This window comes from Molothrus aeneus, chromosome 1, assembly GCF_037042795.1.
Source record: "Molothrus aeneus isolate 106 chromosome 1, BPBGC_Maene_1.0, whole genome shotgun sequence".
NCBI lineage: Eukaryota > Metazoa > Chordata > Aves > Passeriformes > Icteridae > Molothrus > Molothrus aeneus.
This window is the reverse complement of record NC_089646.1, coordinates 69,291,338-69,311,386: the sequence shown is the minus strand read 5'-3', so window position 1 is coordinate 69,311,386 and position 20,049 is coordinate 69,291,338. Positions and strand designations below refer to the sequence as shown.

Here is a 20,049-nt window from a genome sequence, read left to right as displayed (position 1 = left end):
CAGCATTAGATAACAAGGATTTGTCATTACATCTGTGTGATCTTAATTTTTCTGCTCCTTTCTATGTCTCACACAGCTGATATCACACATACATATTTGTGTGTATCACACAGGTGGTAGCACAGTCTTTCTCTTGTACCTCATCCTCTCATTGCCCAGTATGAATAGGTTCCAGAGAATAAATTAGAGCTATGCAATCAAGTGAGCCATTGCTGATAAGATTTTTGTCTTAGTATAAAGCTATGAAAGGTATGTATTTGTTAGGGTATATTGTAAGAGAAAAAGGATGATCTAAGAGATCAGCTGTGTGCTTAGTGGAATAAACTCTAAAATACAGGGCTTCTGTGCAGTCTAAAGTAACTTAAATTTGTCACAGATGGGTATTTACATTCGGTTTTCTGGCTGGCTGAGATAGTACAGATTTTTCTAATCTACTAATTCAGTAGTTGTGCTGGGTGAAGAGCAGCCTCATTAATGGCGGGAGTTCAGTGGTTTGTGCCCAATGCCAGAGGCATGGAACTGGAGCCTACAGGTGGAAGATTGGAAATGTTCCACCTGTTTGCTTTGTGCCTTCCTATTCCTCCACTTTGGCACTTCCTATTACCTGTACTTTCCTCAGTATTAGCAGTAGGGCAGATGGCAGTGACTGTCTTTGAATTGTCCTTGCTTTCATATCCAGGAGTTGGATAAAAGCAGTGAACAACCCTCTGTGTCCCTAAGTCTGAGTGCAGCTGCAGCTTTTTAGTTGAAAGCTGAAATGCTAATTCTTGCAAGTAGCTGCTGTGTTACTATTTCTAAAGGAAAAAAAAACAGAAATTAATGTCTCCATCCTCACCTGTAGTACCGGTGTTTTGTGCCTGGTGAGAGCTGGAAGCAAAACAGTGAATTAATTTACTCTGCCTATGATGCAGTAGCTGTATTTTGTCTCCTTGAATATGTATATTCTTAGCAATCTGATGCACAGCCACATCACCATTCCTGGCAGCCTAATTTTGGTTACTGTTTTCATGCAAGTAAAAAAATATCTCAGAAACCCAGTTGTGGATTTTGTATTTGACCTAGGCATTCATCTAAAAACAACAAAAAAAAGTTGTTTCTCCTCCAAAAGGATTATTCTTGCATCATAGGACAGGAGATCAAGCAGGGAAGTGCAAGAAGACAGTAGAAAAAGGTGACATGTTGCTGTGATGACATTATTGTAATCTTAGAGAAAAATAAATTTGCATTTACAATCTTCTTATTTAAATAAATAATCTTCTCAGAATGGGATAGTTCGTTTTCAAAGATACACTGAGAATGGAGCCGTTGTATTTATATATGCAGAAAATGTCTGAAAAATTCAATGTAGTCATATCAGCTTAAAAAACCTTCAGATTTACGCTTCCACCTAACTTTATTTCTTTTCTAGGCTTAGTTCTGAGTCTCTTACTGCACTTGAGATACCCAATGACATGCTTCAGATCATCCAGGATCTTATTCTGGACCTTCGTGTACGTTGCATTATCGTGACCTTACAGCACACAGCTGAAGGTAATGGAAGGCTGCAGGTCCCCTTGCTCACTGTCATTCTTTGTACCCCTAATGAGGCCAAACCATGGTCTGATAGATAACTGTGTTTGTTACGGATGTTGTAGTGGCAGTGCACTCATCTGATTCTGTAGTCTCTCACAAGGGTTACTCAGATACCTGATTTTTCTGCCAGAAATAAGTAATGAGTATTTTCTTCCCTCAGTCTAATAAATAAAGTAGGTTACACTTGTTTCTTTTGGGTTGAGACAGTTCTACAGTGCAAATGATTTATTTCACGATGCAGCTTTTCCATGTTGGAAATAAAATTTGTTTTCTTTCTTGAGAATTCTTCTAACACGAAGAATTAAATAAGCGGTGTCTCATCCCCAAGGACAAAAAAAAAAGCCCAAACAAACAATCCACAGCCCTTTTAATTTAGTTGTGGGGTTTCTAGGGCTTTTTACTAACATTGTAATCCCCAGGTGTCCTGCTGTGTACACAACTTTTGCCATAAAGGTCTGGATTGTGAAAGCCAGTAACACATTTTCTAGATCTAGTATGACTCTATACCATCAGAGGCCATTCTTCTTGCTGTCTTGTATTCAACTCTGAGACTTAAATTTCAATTAAGTAGATCTCCTAGAAAAAAATGTCTCTCCTAATATTGGGGCAGATTGATCTACTAATTCTCTTAGCAGGGCCAAGGGATTTTTTTCCAAAAGACTACTTACCCTCAATGGTAAAAAAATTATGGCTTTTTAATATTACAATTTAGTCACTTTTAATCTTTGGCATATGATTCTATGTAGGCTAAGAGTTTTACTCTAGGCTTAACTATGCCAAGCATAGGTGGCTATATGAAGCAAGTTTTTAAACTTTTGGTGACAACAAATCATTAGTTATCTATGGTTTATTTGTTGCAGTATTGATATGAATTGCATTCTTGGCTCTTGTTTTATTAAATCCCATTCCACAATTAACTTTTTTTTCTGCATTAATATCAAGCGAGCTGGCTGAACAAGTTTATACATTGTCTTGTCTCCTTAAAACTCTGTAAAGTACTATCACTATTTCAGGTTTCACATAAAGTATGAGAAAGTCTTTTTTGCTTTTCAGCCCTTAGCACAATTGAGTTCAATTATTTCTTCTTAAAGGTGTATGAGATTTTTTTTTCCTTTTAATTGTGATATGAGGATGATCTTATTGGACTGACTTCTGTCTGGGAACTGTGAGGGAGTCCTCAGATGTCCTGCTGTTTCAAAGGAAGGAAGTATTTAGCTCTCAACCGTTTTCTTGACAGTCCTCAGCTTATCCAATCTCTGAGCTACCTACCTAGCTTCTCCAGCACGGTGCAGAGAGCTCAAATATGTGGCCAATGATGAAAAAAACTGTTGTTTGACTGGTTTTACCTACTTGTTGCACCAAGGCAATAGCCCAGTTCTCTGTTCACATGCAGAGTTTCTGCTCCTTTTTTTTGTTCTTTGCCTTCTAAAGAAAATTGTACTTCTGGAATGTATTTAAAATAGTGGGGATTTTTTTCTGCACATGACCAGGTTAACTGGGCCCTTTAATAAGAAACTCATATTATTGGGGAACGAGTGAAAGTACAGGTAATGGATATTCTTATGGAGCTATGTACATGTATCTCAGAAGTAGCTATATCTGCAATATGTAGGTCAAAAAGTCAGCTCCTGGACTTGAATTTCACCTCTCTAATAACTCTGAAATATGAGTAAAGTGCTGATATAAACTTCAGTTTCATCTCTTGCTGCATGTTGTAAGTTGGTAAAGGCATTCAGATGTAGTTAGAATATTCAGATGTAGTTAAAATACTCATTAGAGCACTTTAGCTTTTCAAATATGATAAACCTGCCCACGCACAGGAGTTTTTTTGTTGTCTTATGATAAACACCATGTACACACACTGGCCCTGTGAGGCAGTCTGTGTTCTTTCCCTCCTGTATGTGGTCACTGGTCATAAAGGTCATGAAAGACAAATTATGTGAATGCCAGACTAGACAGTGAGTTTACATGAATGTATTTGTCTGGAATTTGATGAGCAGTGAGGTATGAGAAAGAAATTTGGTGGATTTTATATTTGTATTAGCTAAGAGCAGAATGCAAAGTGAGCAGCCACAAAAACATGTAAAGGCTGCCCAGTGCAATCTAAGCCCTTAGAAGAATATCAATTGAATTAAGTAGAAAAGTGAACAGAGTCATTATTCTACGCAGTCCCTTAATGCCTTTTATCCTTATTGAGCCTATACTTGTGTGTGTTGCAGAGTATGACACTATAACTAAGCTTCTTAATTTAGCTACAGAAAGCAGTAAAATTTTGAAGATAACTTTTAGCATGCATTAGTTATTCTCTTTTCTTGGATTTTTAGAAGAGATGGTAATTCACTGAAATTTTTATTCATTTAAAAGTGAGTTGCACGATATGCAGGCACTTCTGATGAGCAATTTCTGTATAGGAAAACTGTATGTCAAAGCCCCGCAAATTGCACACAGGTCATCTTTGTTCTGTTTACACTTCAATTAAGCCCAAAACACAGTGATGATGCATGATGCACGCCATCCACAGAAGAATTGTTTTATAGTGCATAAGTTTTGCATTCACATCCTAATAAATAGTTAAGTAGTAAGCCTGTATAAGTTAACACCTTCTGGGTAGTGGGAGAGAGTGCTTTTTGCATATTTGTTCATGAACTTTTGAAGAAAATCTTGCACCATGGATCCTTGACCCTGAGTTGGGACCCTGTGCCTCTTTTAGAGTTCTGAATATGAATTATATGCTGTTCTTTCTGTCTTTGCTAAAATGCTAGGCAGTTTTTCTTTCATTTTAAATGCTAGAGCGTTACAGGCTAGAGACTTGGATTCTTAGTTGGAGTATTTTATATTGTGATTAAAAATTTACAAAACAAAAACAAACCCAAAGCCTTTGCAATATTCCTTTAATTCTAAGCTTTCCAGAAAACTATGTGCTTCATGCAAGTCCTGCCATGTATCATAGATGTGCTTCTCTGTGTGGTGTCAGCAGACCATGTGTGAGTTCCATTCTTAGTCATTTGAGAGTACTGAAGGCTTTGAAGCTTGTAGTGCTATTGGCTTGTATGCCTAGTCATTGCAGTTCCAGTGTCTGTGGTTTCTTTTCAAGTTCAAGAGTTTTTAATAATTAAAATTTCTACCTTCTCTCCCCACCCACCCATCCCATGTTTCCCCTATTATTCTGTCCTACAGATATAAAGAGATTAGCTGAAAAGGAGGACTGGGTTGTTGATAATGAAGGTTTGACATCGTTGGTGGGTATACTTGGTGTCTTGTAGGCACTTCCATTGCCGCATTTTTTCTTTCTTTTGCATCTGTAATGAAAGTGATTTCTACATTCTCCAAAATTTACATTACTTTGGACTTTATCCGTGTATGCATAGTGTCTATAGTTTTATTAAAATATGGGAGGCTAATTTTTTTTTAATTGTTTGAATGGTTACGTCTTTGAATGGTTTACTGGAGTAAAAAATCATACTTGAGGTCACAAGTTCAGTTCACATCAAAATGCTTCATAACTTAGTAGGCACACTACCATGGAATTGGTCTGTAGCTGAATAAATAGGTCACTTATATGTTATAATGAGAAATTGAACTGAGAAGCAACTAATTTAGGGTATTGCCTACATGCAAACAACCAATGACTTGAAACCAAATTCAGGTAAATTAGCAAGACGCTTGCTGGAAATAAACAGTAATGAGTAATGCCTAAAACACAGCAAGCGCGCTGTAGGTGTGACTTAAATACAATCTGCGAAAGCAGAAAAGGCCTGTGGGAGGGACAGTTCCTTTGTGTATGTTATCTAAGGGAATGCTCCACAGACTTTTTTAGTTCTTCTTATTTGCTTCTATTAATACATGTTTGAAGTTGAGTAGGAGGACGTTAAGCAGTCACAATATGCATACCGTAGGAAGGAGTGTTGTTGTCAATTGTAGTACTATAACCAGATTTACAGCTTCTGGTCTTGATTTCAGTTGCTGCTGCTATGGGCAAGTCCCTATAACTTTTCTGTTTTTCACTGTGTTTATCTGCTGAATGAAGGCAGGGGGGAAGTTCTTCCACAGAGGTGTTGTTTCTTTATGCTTGTGCTGTAGCCTAACCCATCTTTATTAAAAAACTGTTCAAGTGATTTTTGTGCTTTGAAATCACCCATTCATTCCTTGTATACTGTACTTTACTAGATACCTTTTGAGTAGGTTTCAACCATGGTTCAAACATGCCAAATTTTAATGGTGGAAGCTGACTGTGTTTTGTCATAGAGAGACAGTTTACCTACTAAAGTATAGTTCATTGGGGTAATGTTAGAGCACTGGTCAACCACTATAAAAAAGGACCAGGCAGTCTCTTTGGAGACATTTTAGGCTTGAGGTAGAAATTGTATTTTAAGTTTGTAGAAAAGGTTGAAGACCTCTCTAGCATTTATATTCCAGATAAAAGATACAGTGTGATACAGAACCAAGTTTTTTCAGCCTCATAATATCCAAAGTATCATATATCTAAACAACTTTCCTGTCCTGAGAGGTGATGTTTTATAGTGTGGAAGTGAAAACCCAAGAGCACTTTACTGCTGGCTTTCTTCTTTTAAGGGATCCAAAAATACTAAATAGAGATTGTCTTAGTGGCTTTTTCATGATTTTCATTATGCCATGTGAGCATCAGTTTCCCTATCCACCTCCATAATTTACAGAAATAAAAATTATTCCGAAGCCTAAGGTTGGTGACGAGCCATAAACTATCTAATGAATGAAAAACAACTTTACAGGACTTAAAAGCATTTTTGTCCGCTTCTTTGACTCAAATCCAGTAAGATGATGTCTCGTTTTTCTGGAGCAGTGACTGGTTTATGTTGCCCTGCAGAACAGGTTCATGCCCAATACCAGCAGACAGATGCATTAAAAAAATTAGGTGTGGCTTATCAGAGAAGAGAGAAAGGCAAGGAAAAAGCGACTAATAACTTTTCTGTGAACTTGTTTGCACTTTCAGGATGAAATTGATACATGTTATCCATACACTCAAATTCAGGTTTGGAAACCTGAAGGTAACAACAGCCTCTCAAAACATTTTTTGTTCCATTTGAAACAAATTTCAGTCTGATTTTTTTAGAAACTTTTTGCTGAAATACCATGCAGAAATATTGGACATCCCAGGTGAAATTCTATTGCATCTTGGCTCAAGAAGTGGAGGAGGGAGTGTGTCAATAGGCATCGGTAATGCTACAACAAAAAACTCTAAAAATATTTCCTAAGCCTTTTATACGAGGCTGGTATAAAAATCTCTCATTTAGAGAAAAAAATGTACATTGATCTATGGTAATAATTCTGTAGATAATTTACATACAAAAGAGTATCACTCTGAAAGGATCCTCTGGTAATACATGAAGTGTGATTTTTTTTTTCCCCTCCACCCCTTATTTGGGATAATTTGGGAATAAAGAGCTTACTACACACCTTGTAAGTTTTTATCTATTTGTGTACTGTATATTTAACATGCTTATCTACAGCTAACAACTCGTTTGACTTTCAGCCATCCCAGTTTGAGCAGTGCATTATTCGTTCCTTGCAATCTCTTAAAACTGTGTTGGACTGCAAACCTGGAGAAGCCAGTGTAAGTTTTGATTGATGTTTTCATTTTTGTTCTTCTTCTGAAAACCAATAGTAATTTACATGAAAAGAACTTCCAGAGAATGATACAAGGGTATAACTTTCCTCTGTATTTGTTTCTCATGTACACATTTTCACTTGTGCTAGCTTTTAGACTTCTGATTTTGCTTCATTTGTTATGGGTAATTTGTGGTTATGGGGCAGATGGAATTTGTATTTAAATCCTTAAAGCTGTTCTTCTGGGAAAAAAAATGCTACTTACATACTATTCAGATAGCAGTAGACGTTACATCTGAAATAAAAATGGGAGAGGCCATTCCTAGGAGTTACTCTTCACTCACTGTTAGATCCAAATTACTTGAAGAACTTAAATTCAATTTTTAGTCCCCATCTACTCAGTACCTTGAGGCCCTGATTGATTGAAACATTGATATTTCTTTCTTAGGGAGTTTAACACTTTTCCAACACTTTTCCACTCTCTTGGGGACCTATGTATAGATATTGTTTCTCTCACCTCATTTACATTAATCTTTCTGACTAGCTCGTCTGTTTTCTTAATGAACATTTATTCAAAAGAATCTGCAGTGAATTCACCTGCACGATGAGTCCTTCTTTTTAGGACATGAAGACCTTGAAATATCCTGGGAACTTTTGCTGCCATTCCATTAGCCAGCAATGACACTCACCGCATGTGCTAGGATTTTCTTCCTTTTACTGTATTATCTCCTCATGTTTATCAAACTGTTTACTGGGACTTGTATTTTCTCTCCCATTTTTAGGATGGAGAAAAATTGAAATTGATCCATAAGAAAATAGTGTCCCAGCAGCCATTCCTTTAATTGTGTCATCTCTTTAGGGCTGAGTTACTCAAGTCTTCTTTGAAAATAAGGCCATGTGAAGTTGTTCTGCTGAAATAATATGCTTGCATCCTCAGGTTTTCCAGCAGCAGAAAACACAGGAGGATGTGTGCCAACTAAGCATTGGGATCATGCAGGTATCTTGATCACTTTGAAGTGTGAAATTGTCAACACCAGTGACAATCAAAATGTGTGCGTTGTACCTTACCCACCTCCCAAAAGGTAGCTTAAGTTGATGACTCTGTTATTCCTGTGGTACACTCAGGGATTCTGAGAAATGTTTGACTTAAAAGTAGGTAGTGCTGACTAGCTCAATCCAGCGATGGCAAATCCTGAGAGAGTAAGTGACATATTCAAGTATTTTACTGAATGTGATTTTTCAAGATTTTATTGACAATGATGCTTCCTGAGCTGATGCCATCTAACATCTATATACTGCAGTCAGAGGAGAAATGCTGGTTTTCATCAGCTGAGGATCTGGCTTTTAATTTCTGTAGCAGAAAACAGTGTTTGTTGTAACAATATCTGATTTTTTTTAAATTTATTTGAAATTTAGTAATAGCATTCTTTAGGTTTTTGAACCATTTTAATAGTCTCCTCGAATAAGACATAGGGAGCCAAAGCAGCAAAAGGATTATAGTGAGGCTTCTGCAATTTTTACTTGGAATCCACTGTTCAGATTGAGCACATAAAAACTGTTAACCATGCTATTCAGCAGATTATCACTGCATAATTTTAAGCATGTATCATGAAAATTACTTATCAGGGTTAAAAATTACTATGTTTTCCTAAAAGTACACTATGATGCATGCAAAATAGAAAATATGCATTCAAAAGCTGTAACTAAACGTTACTGGTTTTATGTAAGGTTTAAGACAAAACCAGGTGATGATTGCTCTGCTTTTATTGAGTGTAGTAAAAGTGAATTTGAGAACGCTTTTTAGTTCTGGCAGAAAATTTAGATCTTGCTTTATTATTTCCTAGGGCTTTATAGATTGTTTGGAACAACTGAGCACCAAACCTGATGGTGACATAGATACATCACAGTAAGTAAAAAGAAATAAGATTTATGTGTAGTATTCTGCAATTGTGTGTGCAAGTCTTACATTTCACCAGGGTTGTGGTTTTATCCCTTCTGTATTTCATATTTCTTGTGAATACTTTGCCTCTGAATAGTGATGCTTTGAAATAAGAGCAGGTACTTTTTATGTCAAAATGTTGTGTGGCATCATGTAATAAAGTTCATATAAGATAATTAATAATACATTATTTATACTGTTTTTTCAGTGACACAAGTTGTGTGCTGCTGTTGAAGCAGATGTGTTGGTTTTGACATGACTTTACATGTAATCAGTCGTACTTGTCGCTAAGTAATGTCCAGTCATGGTGAAACATCCCCTGCCTTTCTTTTCTTCCCTTCTATTTTTTTACTGATTATATTGATATTTCTGCTAAATTCATGAAAATTGTTTGTTCAATAAATTCTTATGAACCACTTACTTTAGAGACCAAAACAAGTCGGAGTAGCCTGAGCCTCCAGGAGTTACAAACATTCGTGAAAAGTCAGAGATTTGGCAAATATAGCAATATGCATTGGAAAAGCAAATTAGCTCTGGTTTTTCTTCCTATTCAGATTACCATTGGCTGGATAGGTGTAAAAACAGAATATGTGGTGAAACAGAGAAATTATATTAAAGATAAATGCTTTAAGAAGAAAAGAAAAGGTTTGTAGCTAGAATACTACTATCAGACCACCAACCTCCTCCTGCAGGCTTTGTGGGCATCTTGGAAAAACTGAACAACGTGGACTGCTTTGTTATCTGGTGTAAGGGGGGTATTGAAATAGGATTGCATTTCATTCCTTTTGATTGAATCCACCATGTATCACATAATCAAAAGCACTATAGTTTTGTATATACTTACTTTTTAAACAATATATTCCTAGTCTTTCAGTTGATGTTTCATCTCCAGATTTGTTTGGAAGCATTCATGAAGAATCAAGTCTTTCTTCAGTAAGTTTGGCTTCTACATCTAAAAGTTGATGTGAAAATATTTCTCAAAGATACAGGAATGTGGCTCTTTTTTATTGTTGCAATATTGTAAATACTGTTTATTTTGTTTTCTTTTTTTATAGAGAATAATTTTGTATTCTGTAGGCATTTCTCTTGTTGAAAGCACTGGTTTTTATGGTATCTTAGTGTACCATGTTAAGGTAACTCATTAAAGTGATTTTTAAAAACAAGTCCTCAGAAACTAAAATGGCATCACAGAAATCAGTGAAAATAGCACTGGTGTTAAGTCAGCTGAGGATCTGACTTTTGATTTATTACCTTGTTTTAGATTAGAATCAGTCTAATTATTAGTTCCTTTTTGAAACCCACAAAGATACAGATATTCAATAATGCTTCTTTCCCACAGAAAATTTACTGAGAATAAGTATTGGTTATTTGTTTGGCTTGTTTGATTTTGGATTTTTAGGAAGTTGGAAAAATATTTTTAATATTCTTGATGCTTTGGTTAATGTACTTTCTTCCATTTAAGCAGCTGATGAAAAAATGTAGGTTTTACCTGCAAGAAACCTACTGAGAACCTCTAGTGAAATGAATATTCCTTAGTACAGGTTTTAAATGTTGTCAGAAGCCCAGGCTTGCCTAATTTACAAGAGTAGTAAGCATTTCTGCTACAATAAAGAATCACAGATTGCCAAACTGGGGCAAGTTTCTGAATTGTAGACTATAATAACTAGTTCTTTATATAATTTTATTCTTGCAACACACAGATTTGGTATCAATTGTTGACTTGTGGCTTCCTCCAAATGCTTAAAAAAAAGAAATCATCATTTTAGGCAATGTATGACTTCTATGGTTCCATGGTATTCTTTTCTTATGTAAATCACAAGACATTTTGTCTTCTCTTTCTTGAATGAGAACAGAGCAAGTGAGTGATTGGAGCAAGATTGGTCACCATATTTTTTGAATTCTCATTTTTCGAATAGTTTGCATACTGCCTGATTATAACTTAAAGTAGAAGGCAACTCTCAGTCCTAGGCATTGTATTACTGAAATGCAAAACTGTCAGGAGTTCTGGGTCTGAAAACCAATACCATTTTTAATCAGATCAGTGCTGTTATGGTGACTTTACTGTCAAATAATTTTGTTTTCAAAATATTTTCTCAGTTGATTTTCAACTTTCATCTGAGGTAGAAAAATAGTTTGAAATGAAAAGGAGGCGGGGGGAAAGGGAAGACCCAATCTATTTAAATAGTAGTTTTGTCTTGTTTGGTTCTTTGTTTGGAAGCTATATCTTATATCATGATCAAGGACAGGCAGTTGTAGTATCTCAACTCCAGAATGTATTTGACTCTCTTATAGTTAAAAAAGTCATTGAAGAACAGACATAAGTTATAACCACCTAGAATTTCTTCAAACTGCTGAAATTATATAATGTAGTTCAGAACCCTCTAGTATTTTAGAGTTGGTGAGGGCATTTGTTCAGTACCTGCTTCCCTTGTTTTAGCCAGCTTCATGGGAAAGTGAAGATGATCTTCAGTTGATTTTTATGATGGCCATAATTCTTAGTATATTTATGATGGTCATAATTCTTAGTATATTTCTTGAAACAAAGTAAAATCCAGAAACAGCTTCCTGGAAAGCCGTCCAAACCTAATTTTTGTAAAGTCTTAACCACAGTTCTGTATTAGTCATAACTATTCCAATGAATGCTCTGGATCATATAAGAGGACCTATAAGAGGAAGCATCATGTTCAATCATCATACCTAATATTCATTCATTTCTCAGTAGTTTGTTGACAAAAGTATTTGTAAACACTACTTTATTTATGAGAATGTTTATTATGCACAGAGAGTCAGTAAAATACTCTATATACATTTACATTGTTGGTTATGATGATACTTCTTTTTTCAACTGTTATGATCTTTCTTCTCTTAATTTTTAGGAGCAGAGACTTTTAATTGCACTCAGTAACTGCCGTTACCTGGAGCGCCATACCTTCCTAAATATAGCTGAACACTTTGAGAAACATGGCTTCCAAGGTGTTGATAAAATAACTCAAGTAAGTGAGAGCCCTGGAATGAAGCATCATTGCTTTAAGATTTTTATTTGTTTGACCTTCTCTGAAAAGTAGGTGCAAGTGTCCAGACATCCAGAATGACTCCTGAGTGAGCCTTCCACGAATAGGTGGGACTCCAAGCATTGGTTGGACATAGCAACAACAAGGATATGGTTCTGTGTGTTCATACAGGACTTGAGCAGCTGGGATAGAAAATGTGAGCTCTTGTTCAGGACTTGTGTATTCAATGGCAGAGCTTATCTGATTTCTTAGTAACGCTGTTTAATGTCACTGTGTTCTCTCAATGTAGAGAGTAAAAGATTGTTATCTCAGGAATATACTTGATAAATTATTTCATCTGGAAATCTGCATTACTGATAGCTCTTGTTCGTAAACTAGTTCATGGTTTTTTTGTTGTGTTTTGGTGGGGGGGAGGGTTTTGTTGTTTTTTCTTTTTCAAAGAACGAAAATGTCAAAGTGGGTGGCAGTAGCTGTCTCATTTTCCTGCCTTTTTGTAAAGATTAATCACTTCTTATGAGAAATGTTGTGACTTAATCCTTAGGACCATAAACCTAGTTTATTTACAGAAATATTTGTTGGTTGGAAGTAAAATGTTATCTTTTCCAGTACCAAGTACAGTATTTCACTCAAACTGATTGTTCAACTATGTAGTACATCCTTAGTCCCATTATGCCTGAATGTTGCTTGAATTTCTACAGCCTAAGTAGTTTTGAATAGCATTTGAAAGGGATTGCTATGATTTGTGGGGTTAGTACAATATAGAAAATTACTCTGGATATTACAAATTTTTTGCTACTCAGAGTTGAGCTCAGTACAGTTAGAATCAGCTAAGACATCTGAGACCATTATGTATGTGTTGAACACCCTGCCTTGCACAGCTACATCAAAGTATTGCCACTAAAAGTTTGATACATTTATAAATTACCAAATTCAGATGTTGAAGGGGCAGATTAATTTCCAATCTATGTTAACCCTTTGAAAACTCTGACTGATGCAATACTGCATGTATGGGACACATCAATGGGTCATTCCAGCTGGGGGGATTTGGATAATTAGATAGTCATCATAAGAGGGCAATTTTTGAGCCCTTTATTAATTTTAAATGAGGATGGAAGCTCACAGTTGTTTAGAGGGGTGAATTGATTGTTTCAGTTTTTTATTCTGTCACCTAAACTTCTGAAAGTTTAAATTTATTTAAATATTAGATTAAAAATTGTGATAAAGAATTGGCAATTTTTTTAAAAGACTAGTTTTTATCTGAAAATACTGAAACTAAATCATGCTTTTAAATTTTGGCAGCTTTATAAATCTAATTTTAAAGTGAGTTTGGTAGTGTGTTTTAGTAAAAAACTATCTGTTCTTAAACTGAGCTATTTGTCTTAAAGTTGCCTTCATTAGTAGGGAAATCATTATTATCTAATATTCTGAAGTACCAAAATTATAAATGGTAGCCAAGAACGTTTCCTTACATTCTATATGAAAATTATTTCACTATTTTTTCTTAGTCTGCCAAATACAAAATTGCATAAAGCAACCAAACATTACACTGTGCTTTTAGCACATGCTACCTTGGCACATACTCATGACTCTTGCACTTCTCTGTGGAGATTCTTTAATTCAACTTATCAGTGTAGTCATTTAGGAAGTAGAAAAAAAAATGTATCCCATAAAATTCATCTAGCTTATTGATTAAGCTTCTGAATAAAGTTGTTGCCACAGTTCTGATAATTAGATAACCTTAAAAAGTAGAGGCTCAAAATGGCTTTATGCAAGAATTGAAAACTGTAGTCACAGGGATGTTCATATTAGAAAGGCAACAATGTGAGAATTGTCTATTTTTGTAAGCATTTAGCCCACTTGAGGATCAGGGACATGGGTATACACAGGGGATGTTAAGGACTTCTGCTCTGCTTACTTCCCCCAATCCTGGGCTCAAAGTTACTTTCAGATTAATTGTTCAGTCTTTCTTGCAGTCTTTCCACCATCTGAAAAACCAGGTTACCACAATATTAATTGTGTATTGAACTTGAAACAGGTTGAAGAGAACTTGTATGAAACTAAAAAACCTGTATTGAATGTGCAGATGATCTTTTGTACTGAACGACTGCAAAAGTGGAAGGTCAAATTACTTAATTCTAAAATGCTTTGCTGAGGAACACTGAAGCAGTTGTTTCACAGATTATTTGAATGGGTGCATATTTGCAGGGACTTTGCACTCAAACTTACTTTTACCTCTAGTTTCAAGCTAAATAGGTATGATCTAAGGCTTGTTATTCTCCCTAATCATAAGAAATTGAAGTGAAAATGTCTTGAAGCATGTGTAAGAGGAAAAAAGTGTGATATGTCTTTACCTTTTTAAATATGTTCTATTTAAAAATAGACAGTCAAGTAGAAGGAAAAGAGGAACAAAATAGCCTTGATCTTCTTATGCCTTATAGAGAGCTTTCCTTTGGGATAGAGATCCTCTTGTGACAAATCAAAGAATGTTCATCACCTAGAAAAGCAGGAAAGTCGTGGTGTCTCTTCTCTCTGAGCACCACCTTCACCATCCCAACTTTCCTAACATTAGCCTTGGCCTCAATAACAACTGTTTTCCCTTAGACTTGTGATCTCCTTCCTGAAAGCTTCTCTGTTTCTGTTCCTGACTCAAATATTGCAGTTCCTTTTTCTCTTTTTTTAACAATGTAGGCATACCAGAGTAGTGTACAACTTAGAGACATCCCTCTAGCGAATAAGGTTCAGCCCTTATTCTACAGTTTGCAGTATTAAATCCTTAGAAAGGGATGATAAGGAGTCCTTTCTTTTTCTGAAATCCCAGTCTGATCTAGAGACCTGCTTTTAAAGCAGAACTCATTTTTAAACCCCTTTACTTCTGGAAATTATTATCCATTCATACATATGTGTGTGTGTGTGCGCCTTTTCCCCTAATTGTTGAGGAAAATGAACACTAGTTTAAAAGCTTTATTTTTGTGTTGCTTAAGCTCTTATTTATAAAGGTAAATACATTTCAGCAGAAGTCACATGAGATTTTGCTCTTAATTTTCATTTCATTTTATTTGCATTTAGAATCCATTACCATGTTTAGATACTAGTGTTCTGCTTAAACATTTTGTGATATGCATTATGTTATAGAATCATTGCAGAAGCTATAATTACAAGGGGCACCTCTGTTTAATAAAAAGCCGTGTATAAAATTTAAAGTTGTTCAGATACAGTGAACAAACTGTCCATATCCCCTTAGCCTTCAGTGTGGCTAAGTTGTGTGAATTACAGAGAGGTGCATGGAGAGCTGTTAAAGAGAAGAGTTCTACAGATGCTAATGAGCTGCAGCTTTTGCTTCTGTTGTACAAACACTTGTTGAAGTAGACAGGGAAAGTCCATAGGTTCAATTTCAGAAGACAGAGACTTCTAAATAAATAATGTATTTTTTATAATATAGTGAGAAATTGTAAAAGTAAAATTGATACATTCAAAGTATTATAGAAAAATCTTCATGTTTAGGGATTGAAATTTTTATGGGTATATTTTAAAGCATTCACAAAATTCAGTTGTTTAGTTTGCAAGATAAGACCTCCTGACACGCAGGAAAAAAAATCATGCCAGTAGACAGTTGCTGAATGATCTGCCTGCTTAGGCATTCCTTGTATTTTTCATGAAAATGTCTACTGCTGAATACAATTGGGAAAAAAATTATACTGGGTAGGATGGACAGATAATATGGAAGTTTTGAAGATTTTATATACATAATTATGAATTGAAATATGTCAGTAATTGCTGCTTTTTGCTGAAATTAAGGAAGACATTATTTTTTGGGTAGGTGATTAAATTCTTTTAGTTAATGACTATTTACTGTGTTCTTTCTCTTTCCTTTTTTTTTTTTGTTTAATTTTTTAGGTTAGTATGGAATCCTTGAAAGAGCTGGATCAAAGACTGTTTGAAATGTACATTGAATTCAAGGCAGATCCAATAGTTGGGTCATTAGAACCTGGCATTTATGCAGGATATTTTGATTGGAAAGATTGTCTCATTCCAACAGGTAAATATCTGCTTATTAAACTCAAATGATTTTAACAGTGATTGATAGGACCTAAAATATACTGTACAATTAAAAACTTTTTCCTAGTCTGTGTTTTTAACTTTTGACATGTTCTCATTATGAGTTCTTTCTCACAGACTTTACTTAATTCCTAAATCATTTTTCAAATACCCCCAAATTATTAAAGCTGCTTTCATTATTGATAATCTCTTTAATACTTGTTTTTTGTGATTATTTTGCTTCATTGCTTGTATATAATAGAAGGAATTATAAAAGCCATCTTTGCTTTTTTCTTATGAAATTCCCTGAGGTTGTTTGGGATATTTTCCAATAGAATCTGGCTATTTTGATAATAGATGTAATTATAGTTCTCAAAAGGTAAAATTATGAGAAAATGCATATTATAACAGTAGTTCAGCAAAGAATGGTAAACCATCGAAGGGCAGGTATAAGATGTTTAAAATGACTGAGATGTTAGTCATTATTGAAATGCTTTAATGTCCTCTGTTTCAAGGGAGCATAATATATAAATGGGTCTGCCTTTTTCTTTTTTTGCTGTGGTGAATAGTGTGCACACTTAGGTCCTTTGAACACGTAATTTGTCCTATGCAAAATTGATACAGTTGAATTCCTTATCACATAAATGCCTGGTTAATACCAAGTAGAAATTAGTTACAGTGACATAGTACATGGCATTTGGAAGGTGATCTTGTCCTAATCAATTTGTACATTCTTGTTTTGATTTTTTCATGGAGTTGTATGTGGCAGACTTAGTAAAAATTCTGTGGTACCTAAAAACTAGATATGGAAGTAATTACACTGGTAATCTGTAAATCAGGAGCTGAAGGTGCTTGTTTGCTCAAAAGCAAAAGGATCTTAGAGTTTATTACTTTAGATAAAAGTGTGTCTTCCATCTCTTGTTAATACTTTTGTGCTCAGAATATATGCTGTGATACAACGTACTGCGGAAATAACTTAGATACTCATCTTGCACATTCAAAAACGTTTCTGAATAATACATAACTTGTCATCATATTTGAAGTATGTTTTCACTTGGCACATTTGGATTACTACCAGCTAACCAAGACCAAGACATTGTGTCAGCTTTTTATATGCTCATTTTCTTGATCTAGTGCATTGGCATGTACTTTCTAGGCTCACATTGCCTTTAGGATAATTCTGCAGTCTTTTCTTTGTTTAAAGGGAATAGTGCATTTCTGATACAGATAGGCCTCAGCCTTCTTGTTGTCCAATTTATTTTTGGTTTAATGTACTTTCTCGGTAACTTTGTGGCAAAAATTGAAGTGAAGACAGTGAATATTAGAGACACCTCTTCAGGTTGCATATCATAGTGTTGATCAATTTAAAATAGTAGAAAAGTTGTTTGGGGTTTTTTTATTTACCTGCTAGCTAGACATGTTAAAAAGGAACATGTAGACACTGCTTCTGTACTTCTCCACCTTGATGATTAATTACCTTTCCAATTAATTAACCTCTGTTAAATGTTAACTCTGTTGACTACTGGTATAGAAGTATCATGATTTAACATAAACCGGCAACTAAGCATCACACAGCTGCTCTCCTGCCCTGGTGGCATGAGGGAAAAAATCAGAAGGGTAAAAGTAAAAAAAACAGATGTGTTGGGATAAGGACAGTTTAATAATTGAAATAAAATAATAATAATAAATTCTAATGAAAAGGAAAATAACAAAGAGATAAATAAACCACAAGGAAGAAGAAAGAAAAACAAGTGATGCAAATGAAAAATAGTCACTCACCAGCAAGTGACCGATGCCCAGCTTGTCCCCAGCCAGCTTTCCCCCTAGTTTACGTGTTGTCCTGTGGTATGGAATATCCTTTGGCCAGTCAGGGAAAGCTGCCCAGCTCTGTCTCTTCCCAGAGTCTCATGGATTTCCTCCCCCCCGCTTGCTGGCAGGGCAGCATGAGAAACTGAAGTCCTTGACTTAGTGTAAGCATTGCTCAGCAGCACCTGAGTCACAGATGTGTTATCAACATTATTCTCATAGTAAATACCATAAATACTAAACTAGCTACTAGGAAGAAGATTGACTCTATCCCAGCCAAAACCCAGACAGAGTAGCTTTGAGGACCTTCAGTTTGTTTGATTATAGCAAGAGTTCATTGACCCTGGAAATATTTGGTGCTCTGAAGATAAAATTAAGTGATTAATTGGTAACCTCTTCGTGAAGGTAGAGGAACTTCGTAATTGAAAAGGACTGGATGAAAAAAAGCCTTTTTGTGGGGCAAATTAGAATCAGATTTTTTCCAGTATTCAATCAAAATAAAGATCACCCAAGAGCCATATAATTAATTTTTTTTTCAATAAACTGGTATTCACAAACAACTTTAAATTGTACAGTAAGATTTTAATTGAGAAAATATACATAATCTAAACAATGCAGTTAATACTGCAGTAGACATGCTATCTTTTTTATTTTCCTTCTAGGAAAACCCAAAACAAACAAAGCTGTATGTTACACTTAATTTCCAACAGCATTGAAAATACCTACTTTATTAAACTGAAATCCCATACATATGATGAGGAGTGGGTCTAACTTGAGTCAAACACATTGTTCGCTCAAGGATTTGTTAAACAGCAACATACTGATTTGTTAAGAAAAAATTGTATATTGGAAATTATTATCTGTTTTCAGTAATGTTTATGTCTGCAAATTGTAAAGATTTGCATTGTTTCATTTTCCTGGTTTGGATTTTGACTTTCAAAATCTTAATTTGTAAAAAAAAAAAAAATAGAAGAAATCATGGCAAGGCAAACTATTTATGCCTCAGTTGTGTCCCTGAGTGATGCTATCAGTGATGTGTAGTGTTGTATCCTTACTGGATGATTGCCAGGACATCAGCTTTTGGCGTGAAGTTTTTTGTGCTGTTTCTGCATCAGCTTTCAAATAGCACTAATGATGATAGTAAAAAGGCAAATTTTGACAAGAACAGGTTTTTTTCTAAAGGGAAATAAGAGATCAAAACATCAATTTGCCCATATGTAAAAGATAAGGAAAAGGTAAATTACTTCCCTGATTCAGTCTGAAACTTTCAAGCCATCTAGCTATTGAAAATCTGACCAGAACTGGGGGCATGTTGATGCCGTGATGCATCTTTTGTAAAGGACATTTTTGAAAATGTGCGTATGAAAACACTCCTGATTTGGTTAGGAACAAGATGAAGAATTTTCTGGTGGTGAATTTCCTGTCCAGTCCAGAGCTTCAAGACTACAGCTGTTTCTGAACAGTTCTCTGCAGAAGCCACCTGATCTGGACTATTGCAAGTAATGCTTTTGGATAGATGGAATTATTCAGGAGGAAGATGGTAATGCTGAGATAGGAAATAATGTAACTGCAAGAGAGGGAGAGACTGAAACAAAAAACTTCTGATGAAGACTGGTATCAAGCAAGGAATGGATGTGGAGCAAGGTGGGAAACCAGGACTGAATGAGCAAGTTAAAAACTTAAATTAGGATAGGATTTAGAAAATAAATTAAATAGAATTAACCCATTTTTATTTAGAAATGTAAATGGATTGCATGGGATTATTCAAACAAGAGACAGGCTTGAAGTGCAGATAAAAGGACAGAGAAATCTGATACTCGCTAGACAAGTGAGCTTACCAGAGGCTGCTGTATAATTTAAGAAATCCCCTCAATCTTGCACTTTCATTCTCTAGGGGTAACAGCCTATTAATATTACTGATTACTTTCCTTGCACAGCTAACAGAAGTTCTGTATGAATCACTGTATACTCGGAGTACACTACAGGCAATGCTGTATATGGGCAATACCACTGGGTAGCACAGCAGTTACCTCAATGTTTTGCCTTGACAGTGTTATCAGCATTGTTTCTTTCTGAGAATCAGGGCTTCAAAAGTCAAGGTCT

At 35.3% G+C, this 20,049-nt stretch overlaps 1 protein-coding gene across 1 annotated transcript in view; it reads left to right on the top strand.

The window, feature by feature from the left end:
• Positions 1–20,049, top strand: part of EXOC2 (exocyst complex component 2) — a 126,316-nt gene that overhangs the window by 74,505 nt on the left and 31,762 nt on the right. Inside the window, exons 16-23 of the mRNA XM_066559032.1 lie at positions 1,409–1,530; positions 4,750–4,811; positions 7,082–7,162; positions 8,093–8,152; positions 9,000–9,061; positions 9,961–10,027; positions 11,971–12,087; positions 16,000–16,141. Of these exons, the coding sequence (XP_066415129.1) occupies positions 1,409–1,530; positions 4,750–4,811; positions 7,082–7,162; positions 8,093–8,152; positions 9,000–9,061; positions 9,961–10,027; positions 11,971–12,087; positions 16,000–16,141 (713 nt within the window). The remainder of the gene's footprint in view (positions 1–1,408; positions 1,531–4,749; positions 4,812–7,081; positions 7,163–8,092; positions 8,153–8,999; positions 9,062–9,960; positions 10,028–11,970; positions 12,088–15,999; positions 16,142–20,049) is intronic.